Source organism: Ceratotherium simum, chromosome 18 (genome assembly GCF_057802395.1).
Source record: "Ceratotherium simum simum isolate JZ-2026a chromosome 18, ASM5780239v1, whole genome shotgun sequence".
Taxonomy (NCBI): Eukaryota; Metazoa; Chordata; class Mammalia; order Perissodactyla; family Rhinocerotidae; genus Ceratotherium; species Ceratotherium simum.
The window spans coordinates 42403014-42414961 of NC_141917.1; the positions used below are offsets into that span (position 1 = coordinate 42403014).

At 41.9% G+C, this 11948-nt stretch overlaps 1 protein-coding gene across 5 annotated transcripts in view; it reads right to left on the reverse strand.

The window, feature by feature from the left end:
* The window catches only part of PLPP1 (phospholipid phosphatase 1), a 101043-nt gene extending 92349 nt beyond the window's left edge, over positions 1 to 8694 (reverse strand). For 3 of the 5 annotated variants that reach the window (XM_087443279.1, XM_087443278.1, XM_087443277.1), the window contains exon 1: positions 8236 to 8690. In XM_087443279.1, coding sequence (XP_087299405.1) covers positions 8236 to 8256 — 21 coding nt within the window. In that variant the 5' untranslated portion in view covers positions 8257 to 8690. Of the gene's footprint in view, positions 1 to 8235 lie in introns of all 5 variants that reach the window. The other 2 variants (XM_004422818.3, XM_004422819.3) reach the window with 2 other exon arrangements.
* Between the last annotated feature and the right edge of the window lie 3254 nt (positions 8695 to 11948).

Here is an 11948-nt window from a genome sequence, read left to right on the forward strand (position 1 = left end):
TTTCATCCAATAATATAGATGGATTCTGAACTATCTATAGGAATTATTTCCAGAATTTATCACTAGCCAAAAGTAATGTTCCCAAAGATTTACACTATCTCTGCTGGAAAGTAAAAGCAATGGTCTCAGGAGAAATTCTTTTGAAATATAGATAGACTTCATTATACTATCTACCTATCTCCCCTTATAAGGCTCTCCATACCTCTTGAGAATGGAGACCCTGTCTCACTCTTAATAACCTCTGTGCTAGGACATATCAGGCACTGAACTTACCATACAGTATTGTCATTGTTTCTTATGAGTGTGTCTTCTACAGTAAGCAAGAAGCTATTTGAGATCCATGGGTTTTGTTTTATTTTTCCACCCATTTTTGTATCCCCAGTGCTAGGGCATAAAATGAGGCTAACACCTCACAGAGTTTTGTGATGACTACATGAGTTTATGTAAGACATTTACCTAAGGCTCATTTAGGCATTCAATAAATAATGGTTTTCTTCTCTTCTCCTCATTTACCTCTAGAGCACCTAGGCAGCCAACCCATCTCTCTTACTGCTGACGTAAATGAGCCAAAAGGCAAGGCAGAACCTGGCTTAACAAGCTGCCAATTAACTCAAGAGCTCATCCGCTACACATTTCCTATATGTCATTTTCCTGGGCACCCCACCCTGAAAAAGATTCAGGAAACATTTCCAAGCAGTGACAACTGAGAACTAAACCAACTATATCTGCTGGAATGAGTTACCTAAGGTGACTGTGACCTCTATACACATGACTCACATGAAACAATGTGAAGGACAAAGGTCTTCCCTCCCTGTGTAGGAATGCCTACAACAATGATGCTATTTGAAGAAAAACTATTGTGGGTGTATTACTGGACAGGGGCAAATTAGTTACATCTTCTAGTATGATATACCCTCCTGGAAAATTCTTACCAGTTATTAGGAGTTTGAGTTATGAAAAATTAAAGTGCAGGGGGTCGGCCCAGGTGGCACAAGTGGTTAAGTGCGCATGCCCCGCTGCGGCAGCCCGGGGTTCGCCGGTTCGGATCCCAGGCGCGCACCAACGCACTGCTTGGCAAGCCATGCTGTGACAGCGTCCCATATAAAGTGCAGGAAGATGGACACGCTGTTAGCCCAGGGCCAGTCTTCCTCAGCAAAAAAGAGGAGGATTGGCAGATGTTAGCACAGGGCTGATCTTCCTCACACACACACACACAAAAAAAATTAAAGTGCCTTCTTTAGACAGCAGACACATACTCAAAATATGGTAAGCAGAAATTGACTCTGAAGCTACATCACATAGAATTAAGGAGGTGATAAAACATTTAGGCCACCTAAAATAATCATTGCTTTTATAGCCAATTAGTTCTCCCAATCCCTTCTTCCTCACGCTCTCCATTTATTACCTCCTTTCCCAAATCTGGACCAGTCAATCTGCATTCAAAAGTTATAATCCTCAGGGCTGGCCCAATGGCGTTGTGGTTAAGTTCACACACTCTGCTTCAGCAGCCTAGGGTTCATGGATTTGGATCCCGGACAAAGACCTACACACTGGTCATCAAGCCATGCTGTGGTGGCGTCCCACATACAAAATGGAGGAAGATGGCATGGATGTTAGCTCATGGCCAATCTTCCTCACCAAAAGAAAAATCATAATTCAGGTTAACATATATCAAAATAAATATCTGATTGAAAAACAAGGGTAAGAGGGAGAGGGGATTCAGAGAGAAATTACAACAGTTTTTCTGGTCTGCTTAATTGCAGAGAGGAATTCAAATAATAAAATTCACACAAATGAGGATGTAAAATTAAGGTCATTCAAAAATTTTAAGAATATTAAGTCTACCTTTTACATGGGGAGTGAACAATTCTAAGACCTTGGCAATAAAGATAGTGAAAGTGACTAGAATAGAGCTAATTCCATTTTCTTGATTAAGTTGAAATTCAGGACTTACCACTGTATAAAGTAACAGTTTTTCCATTTGTTTAATTACATTTTACCACAGACCTATACAGATCAATTTCCACCATAGCTGGGATTACCACCACTTGGAGATTATATATGTGGTTTTTACACATGACTGATAAAATACTATTTCAAGATGCTCTGTAAGCATCAAAGACATTCCATGAGTTCTCAAGGGAAACATTTTGAAGTGTGTTAGTGTTTTTGTCCCTAATACAAAACTATTTGATGTTATTTCTACTAAAATAATTGTTATAGTTGGTAGGATTATAGAGGATTAATTTTGACCAACATATCATGCATATGAAGTACAAGGCACTGCTCTAACCCTTTTACATACTGACTCATTTAAGCCTCACAACAACCATATGAGGTAGGTACTTTTATCATTATACAGCTGAGGAAACAGAGGCACCAAGAGGAAACTTGCCCAAGGTCACACAGCTAGTAAATGGAGGAGCTGGAATATGAACCTGGGCAGTCTGGATCCAGAGTCCATCACTAGGCTATGCTCTCTCTCTAATGCTTTAAAGAAAAACTTATAGCTTATAAAGAACAAGTCAATCCCAATGTTACACTAGTTTCAGTTAAGTAAAAAACAACTCTGAGCCATCTGGGCTTTAAACCTAGATAGAAAGAAGGTTGAAGGGAAGAAGGGAAGCAGGAGGAAGGGGGGAGAAATGTAGTAAAAATGAAAAATTAGGTAAATAGAGAAAAAAGAGGGACAGAAGGAAAGAAGAAAGCTACTTGTAACCACTGTTCATAGTATCTGAATGGTGAATGCTTTTTTGAAAAGAAAATAAGAAAAGAGAGACAAGACAGTGTCCCTATAATCCCTAACTAGCTTATTACATAGACTGTATATCTCCATCCCAAATGCTGAATTAAGACACCTAAATTAGGAGGAAGCAGATAATTAACATTCCAAATTCCTTTCCATAAAACTGAAGCTACATGTTAACTGATTCACTTAAAATCTGGGAGTTAAGTGACTTTCTGCAAACTTCTCTCTTTCTTAGTAGGGTAAAAAGTTACAACTTAAACTTCAATTTCTTATCCAAAAGAATCAGGATAATTCCCCAAGCTAAGTAACACATAGGAAACTTGGGTAGAGTTCAGCCAAAAATGACTAAACAAGAAAGAAAATAATAAACATTCATAACATATCCATGAGTTTCCAAAAGTATGTAATTCAAAGAGACTGTAAAGGAAGAATTTACATTGCATAAAATCTAGAGAGGGGAACATTGTCTGAACATTTCCACAATCTATTCCAAGCAAGGTAATTTAAGTTAAAACTCAACTGTATAAAACCAACTAGAGCCAAATAGTAGCAGTTTCCTCCAGGCCTCTGCTTTTGTTCTAAACGGGCCATTTAAAGGTAGAAAAAGCCTTGCAACAAGACTCCAGTCTGACCCCAAAATATGCCAGATTGACAAACTTTTGTTCATTTTTTGAGATTCCTTCCCTCTCTCTTTGGCTGGCAGGAAAGAGAAAAGTTATATAAAACAGAGAAATAAACCCAGTAAACTTTCGTCAGAAGCAAAAAGTTTACTTAATAGAACTTGTAAGTTGAAATGGCAAGTGATTAGAATAAGCACTATGTCTTATTTGTTTATTTACTGACTTATTTATTATTTATATCTTTGGTACCTAACACAATGCCTAGTACCTACTAGATAGTAAACAAATACATACTCAATAATGAGTGAATGAACAAATAAATGTTAGGAGAAAAGGGAAGGCACAAAATGCTGGAGACTATTTAGGAAGTGAGAATCCTCCACTAAATATTTGATTTTTTTTTTTCTTTGAGAAAGGGACCACTCCTTAGCAGTAACACTTAAGGGGCAGAATGATGTCAGTATTATGGTGATGACCTATGGCAACAGTATTTGAGATAAATACTGGAGAAGAGTAAGTAACGGGGATTCCACAACCACCTAGTATTGGCTGCCAACGTCCTTTTGCTGCCAGATTTCACTCTAAATCTATTGACTTTGATTTGGCATAATGGCGATACCACATTTGGAGCACGCTAAAGAAACCATGACCCCTCCCTTCCAAAAAAGCCAATGTTTGGGCCCCTGTGCTCCTGTCTTCACCTGGTATTATGGGCAGCTATAACTGGTGTCAAGTGCAGAAAGGGAAGCTACCTCAGATCTGTTTGGGGCATACATTATCAGCAGGGTTCCAGCAAAAAAACAGCACACTCAAATAAGATATTCAAGATAATTTAAAGACGGAACAATCTTCAAAGGTACAGGCAGGGTTTAGGGAAAGCAGCAAGGGATGGTGGCATACTCCCAGGCCAGCAACATCAGGAAGCCATTATCATTTCTAGGCCTACAGGGGCAAGTAAAGGGTTACCAGAACTCAGAAAGACCTGCAACTGTAGCAGGCTTGCAGAGAGGGCCATTGAACAGAAGCAGGGACCTACTCAAAAAACAGAACAGCTCTGGCAACACAATCCAGCAGCAGGGAACTGGCTCTTCCAGGCCTCCTACAGACGTCCCATTGGCCAAAGTCAACCAAAAACCAAAAGCAAGAGCTCAGTTGACACAGTCCATAGAAGTCGCTTCTCAGCACAGAGCAGGGTGGAGAAAAGATCTGGAGGAGCAAAAGGAGAAAATGCAGCACGGAAAGGTATTCTAAATGGCTACCACCCAGCAAAATACAGGCACATAAAAAGGTTTTGCCAGTTCCAGCTAATTCTTCTAGATATCATGGGACTGCCTGCAAAAGAGTCACAAAAATAGGTACTTACTTGGGTTCCATATCAAGTGGGGGAAGAAAAAAAAAAGATTCTAAGAGTAATTCCAGGTAACTTTTGTCATTTCTGCATCTCTAAGAGTAAACAGACAACCCAAATATCTATAATTATCAGATCCAAGACAACTCCCTTCTTTGTACTCAAAGGGCACCTATTCCATACCTCCATTATTACACTTATCATGATGTATTGTAACCTCTTGTTTATATGTTTCTCCTTCATTCGACTCTGAGCTCCTTTAGGGCAGGGATTATCTTATTCATCTTCGTATCCCTAGCACCTAACATAGACCTGGCAGAGTTAGCCTTCAATTAAAGTGCACTGAATCAACTGGTAGACCGACTGTCCATTAATTCACAGCCTAATGCCATGGTGCATAAAATCTGGAATGACCCTCAGCAATTCAACACTAACAAGTTTCATTCAAGACACGGTTTAACACATTGGGCAAAAACATAGCTACTTTCATACCAGTCCACTATCATTCTTTGTAGAGCAGCTTTTCTTGTGTGCTCAGATGATGTTTATAGCTTTTTCTACAATCATAGACTCATCATCAAAAGAGCCAGAGAAAGATGGGAAGACTATGCCATCTTCAGAAAGGAATCAAATACACATCCTCCCGCAAAATTCTCACTCTTTTTCCAAGAATTTACCAGCTCCACTGAAGGAACTAATAATTTGGATGTACTATATAGAGGAATTCACAGTTCACAGTGATGATAGTGTTGACTTAGGGTAGAAATGCTCACACGCACATGCACGCACACATGTAGGACATGTTTAACGATCACTTCAACAGACAACACCTTGGTAAAATTATGAAGTAGCCATGTAATACAATCACGTAACATCGTCATACTGAAATGGATATACTGTATGATGTTGGGGTGGTCATTAACAGAACCTGGAACATATTCACATTGTAATTATGAATCACTTTCACATAACCCTGTATTTATGAAGTGCTTAATCATCCTTTTGTTGGGATAGTCAACTCTTACCCATAGATTCTCCAAAGAAAAAGAAAAAAGTTAATGCCAAGTTGATAACCCTCTTCAAGCTATGATGATTTTACGCTGCCAAGTTGATAACCCTCTTCAAGCTATGATGATTTTACGCTGCCAATCTCCTGCCGTCAGTAAGGTGAATAAAAACCAAACTTAAAATGACTCAGATTCTACTAGAAAGGTGAGTTTGCTATAAAAATATATTGTCTTCCAAAACTCAGTATGAAAAAGTTTTGTATCTCTTGTACCACTGTTCTCTTTCATTGCTGTTTGTAACGGAGAGTTGATCTTGTTAAATCTAATGTTATCTTATATACCAAATTAAAATAAGTCAGTACTTCATTTTCTATTTAGGAAAAGGGAATTTGGGGCTTATCTTGACAATACACTGAATTACTTCAAAAGAAATTCTAGTAATACAAAAACAGATAAAATGTGTTTCAAATAGATCAGGTATCTTTTCCTAAAACACACAATGCATAAGTCCCCAAAACAAGCTTTTTCCTAAACCATCAAAGACATTTAAAATCGTAAACACAATTTTATCTTTTTGAGAGCCATCATAAATCTTGCAACTGTCAGATCAATGTAGCAATAACATTACTTTTACCTCTACAGGACAATTACGTGATGTTTCCATCATGTTGAACATATAGACTACCAGAACCTGTAATTTATAAAATCATACTACATATAGGTTCCTCCATTATATATGAATAAAAAACAAAAAACCGTACATCTACCATATGGCTGTGTTTAATTACATTAGCTTCAGCTACCTCAGAGCAGTATTATGTTTCATCCGTCCTAGTACAGTGCTCGGCCCAAAGAAAAAACATGTTTGTTTTATAAATTAATAACTCCCACAAGGTAGGAAAAGGGGAAGCTGATATATAATTCTGACAGTACAAAATATGTGGCAATGACAGGGTAATATCCAATACATTAGAATTATCAAAATTACTTCTGACCAAACATTTTCCTCTCCCTTCACTAAAATATAAATGAAGTTTAACCAGGCTCCACTGACACTGAGCACAGGTTAAAACACATTTTAAAATTTAACATCTTTACCAAAGGTAAACTTTTCACTGCAAATAAATTTGAATATATTTTAACGTAATTATTAATATGCCCTGACATCTGAAAGGATTACTTGTGTTTCTATAAAATAGTGTTCCAAAATTGTGTTTCCCTTTCCTAAACTTAATTTCTAAAATTCACTGTGGAGCTCTACAAGAAGTGTCTTGGTAAACAATAAAGACATTTCATAAATAAAAAAAGATTTTTCCTCAAAAAAAACCAGTAACACATTTTATAAAAATTCAGCAAGATTGCAAGCACCTAAATGGTCAGGTTTAAGGCAGGAAAGTGAAATACTGGATTAAAACCTGGGGAATGTCCTATCACTGAAAAGCCATTATTCAGACCTGCATCTAGGATGCTAAAATCACAGCTGTCCAACCCCGGCAACTTGCCAATACCATTACTTTGCTACTTAAACATAAGTAGCACTACCCAAACCCCGAGCTGGTCTTGTTGGGTTTTTTTTCCCATAACGTTTAAATAGTTCACAACATACTGCCTTACACAATACATATAAAAAACATGACAGAGCCTCCTTCCAACGCCTATCCCTTATCCAGACGACTTCAATCTTTTCTCGTCAAAAGAAAGGAGCAACTGGCAACCAGAAGCCCCAGAACTGAACTCTTCCATCAGGAAGAAAACGCCAAATCTGCTGCAGCCAAAGAATGTCTAGTCCTCCTTGCGGGCTGTCACAGGAGATGGAAAGCTACACCATGGCAAGGTCTGTGCAGAGAAGGAAACGGCAGGTCTCGGGCACTGCCCCCACCCCCCCAAAAAGGCAAGCTGCTTCTGATTCTGACATACAGGCAGAAACCTGGCACCCTCACATCCACGTAAAACCCGACAATTTACAATCTGGTTAACACCTTCTAATTAGGAACGTTCTAGCCTTTTATAGACAAAAAATTAAACTGCTTCCCACAAATAAGATAAACTAGGCACTGGAGCCTGTCACTGAGAAGCCCCAGCGCATCAGACCTCCAGTTTCGCTGCTGACCCTGATAAGCCAGTGACCAGGCTTCTCGACAGCAGAGAGGGGAGGAGCCCACCTCGCTCTGCTGGGAGTGGAGGGGGAAAGAGAGGACAGGAGCAAGGGACCGAGCGCAGAGGCGTGAACAGCATCCAAGCAGGGCTGGGCTCAGCGCACCGGCGGGCGACAGACAGACAGACAGCGGCGGCCGCGCGGGAGCCGGGGTGCAGGCTGCAAAGCGGGGTCCCCGAGCTGCGCAAGCCGCCCTCCGCGTCTCGCCCGGCAAAGGCGCGCACGTCAGGCACACACCCCCCACGCCGGACCGCGGCTCTCCGCGAGCCCCTCCCAGAGGACACACGCCCGCACCTACGGGGCACCCACCCCGGGCTCGCGCGCACACGCCCCTCGGGCGGGCGGCGCGTACGTACCCAGCAACACGCAGAGCACATCGAGGGCCACGTACGGGAGCCGAGTCTTGTCAAACATGGTCACGGCGCGGGCGGCAGACGAGGCACCCGATTCACGAGACCGGCCCCGAGCTACGGCTCCTCCCAGTCGGGGGAGAGCAGCCGAAGGCGGACTGGCACCGGGCGGCGCCCTGACGGCCGGCAATGGCGCCCAGGACCCCTCGCCTCGCAGCTCCCGCAACTACTCGGTCGGGGCCGAGAAGCTCGCGTGCTAGCCCGCTGCTCCGGGGCCTCAGGCCCTCCCCAGTTGGCCTCGGCCCGCCCCGGCTGTTCGCTGTCCGGATCCCGGCGCCCTCTCCACAGGCGGGGCGTCCGGACTCGTGCTTTAAGGATGGGGACCGGTAGGGAGGAGGAACGCGGGCCCAGCCCCTCCCGCCGGGCAGCGCAGGACCGGCCAGCGTTACGGCCTCGCGGGCTGAGGGAGCGAGCCAGAGCCTGGGCGGCCAGTGAGGGGGTGGCGGGGCGGGGTCGGGGAACCCCAGGCCGGAACGCGCCAGCCAATCAGCGCCGCCGGCCCCGCCCCGCCCGACCTGTAGAGCCCGCCCCCGAATGGGACGCGCGGCGGCCGGGCGGAGCGTGGGGGAACCTCCTGTGAGGTGCAAGGGCCGTGTCTCCCACCGGCAGTGCTCCGGTAGTCTCCGAACGCGGCTTTGTCTGCCCCCGCTGCCGGCCGTTGCTGCCTCAGAGGGAAAGCTAGGCCCCCGACCCGGCATCTTAGCGCGTCGGCTGCTTGCCAGCCCTCCTCCTCCGTGGGGATTGGGTAATAAAGAGGTCCTGGGTAGGCAGTGACAAAGACTCTCTCCTTGTCTAAGCTTGAGTTAGGTTCCTCTGAGCCCTCTTCTCGCCTAGGCCTCCACGTAAGCCTTCAAATCTGGCCTGGCTGAGCTCAGTATTAGCGTGAATCCTGCTAAATCATCCCCCCCCCAGCCTTGATATCTGATTACCTTTGATACGTGATCAAATTCCTTTATCTTCCACCTTTGCTATATAAGTCCTTGGCCTGCCTTTAGCAAGAATTCCCCTTACCGTAATGTTTCCTCTTAGTAATTTTCCATCCACTAACTCCCTCACTCTGTTAGCTATGAATTCCCAGCTGTCTTTGCTGTATTTAGAGTTGAGCACAATTTCTTTCTCCTATTGCAATAGTTATGACCCCCTACTGCAATAGTCTTGAGTAATATCTTCCTCACCATTTTAGCAAGTGTCAGAGTAATCTTTCTTTAACAGCAGTGAGCAATCCTCTCACCCCTGATTCCTAGAAAACTGTAGCGCAGATTTAGTAATCTCAGTTTCCTAATCTGTAAAATTGGGATGTTGATAATCTCTGCTCTGTGTTCTAGTCAAGAAGTGACAAATCCCGCAAAAAATAATATGAAAGTGTCTTATAAAAGGTTAACCCCCCTACAGATGTTAAGGATTTGTATCTTTCCTGCTTATTCATATCTTACTTTCTTATACAAAGGTGTGAGATGCAAATGGAAAGCTGTACCTACTACTTCTTAGACTTTTCCTGCAAAACAGCTCTAAAACCAATGAAGGGATAACATTACCCTCAAGGAGTGTAAAGATATAGCCTCAAGTGATCCTCCACAAGCAAAAAATGTATCTAAAGAAGCATGTTTTTCTTTAAAAGGAATGTGAATTTTGGATTTCACCTTTTGTTTGAATATCTTTTAAAAGCTTTAAACAATTTATACCTGAGAAAGATGTGTCATTGTTTATTCTGTGGCTTCTCTTACTTCCAGAGTTACAAGGACCCCAAATTGCAAGGCCACAATAAATTGAAATTACTTATGATGTGGAAGTATTAGGTATTCATTCAAAAAACAGTTTTTAGGACTGTGTGCCTAGTTTAGTCTAGGGACAGTGTTTTATTTAAACACCTTTTGAAACAAACATTTACTTTTAATATGCTTTTTCAGAAGCAAACACTCAAAAACCCTTGTTGATTAATGATTTTGTTTATTTTTTATTTACTCGTTCATTCTTTTTTTTTTTAATTTTATTTATTTATTTTTTCCCCCAAAGCCCCAATAGATAGTTGTATGTCATAGCTGCACATCCTTCTAGTTGCTGTATGTGGGACGCGGCCTCAGCATGGCCGGAGAAGCCGTGTGTCGGTGCGCGCCCGGGATCCGAACCTGGAACGCCAGTAGCGGAGCGCGCGCACTTAAGCGCTAAGCCACAGGGCCGGCCCCTACTCGTTCATTTTTTCAACATTTATTGAACCCTCAATATATACCAGACCCAGTGCACAGCTGTGGAGAGACTAAGATGAGCAAGAGAAGATCTCTGCCCTCCAGGAGCCTGCTGCCCAGTTAGGAAGACGGGCATGTAATTAAATGAACATTGTGTTAGAATTGTGTTAGTGGACAGCGGGCACACAAAGCAGTTAGTGGGCGTTTTACCTGGGAGCTCTGGAAACACTCTATAGGGAGGTAATAGTTACATTGTTCTTTCCTGTCCGTCTCCCACACCAACAGACATTGTCTCAGAGGTTGTCTTCTGTCGGAAAGAAGTAAAATAGTTGATACATTAACAGATTTTTTGCCCTTTGGAAGAGCTACAGATAATAGCTTTAAAAATAAATCAACAAAGCAAAGTCCATTGTTGTTCCCTGTGATTTCAAATGGGATCTGTGATTATCAACAGTAAGTCCTCAAATGAAGAGAATGACTAAGAAATGTTGTTTTGTTTTGGGGTGGGGATTTTCGTTTTTGGAGGAGGAGGTGTTTGTTTTAGTCTGTTGTCATGATTGGATTCTGGTGTGATCATTGGACTTGAGAATGAGTTAACTAACTTGAAATGATCGTGAAAATAATAAAAAAGAGACAGTGAATAGTGATGCCATTAACACTCCCTTCAGGATAGGTATGAGTGTGTCCCTGGACTGGACATGCAACTTCAGAGGCTTTCTTAACTGCTTAACAAAGTTTGTCCGTGGGCCTTTATTTTTCTCTCTATAATACAGCCATCAAACACAAAAGCAAAGTAGAGTAGGCTTGGGAAGAATAGTCCTGAAGACTCCCTGAAGAAGAGAGGAAACGAGTTTCCTCTCTTCTTTCATTACTAAGCATTTTGAAAAGGAGACTATAACCTACATCCTCCATTTCCACTTCCTCTTTAAATACTTCTGTATACCCACTTCTGTCCCCACTCCTCTCCTTGCACTGTTCTTAATTAAACATGCTAGTATTGGTAAGTCTCGCTCTCTCTGTTCTAACAGTGCTTCTTGTCTCAACTACTTTTTATTTCATAAAGTATCTACAAAGGAATAAGAATAAATTCCTTTAGAGTATTAGTGTTTGTATATGCTCATATCCTTTCTCCCCACCTGGACTGAAGCAAATACAGTTTTTATTATACTCAGATTATAAAACTAAAACCGTTAAAAATGTAAATATCTGGTTCCCCAGTACATGTGCCTCCCCCTCAAAAAAAATTTCACAATACGGCGTATTATAATCCTCTTTACACTTATTATCAAAGGTATTTGTTTCTTATCTTGTTAGAATTTTTTATTATGTAATATTTGATACATAAATATATATAACATATAAGTTATGAAGCATTATAATAAAATAAGCAACTGTGAATCCACTTTTCAACTTAATACCTAGACTGTTGCAATATCATTGAATCTGCCTGTGTGTTCTATCCCTTTCGTGTTCTCT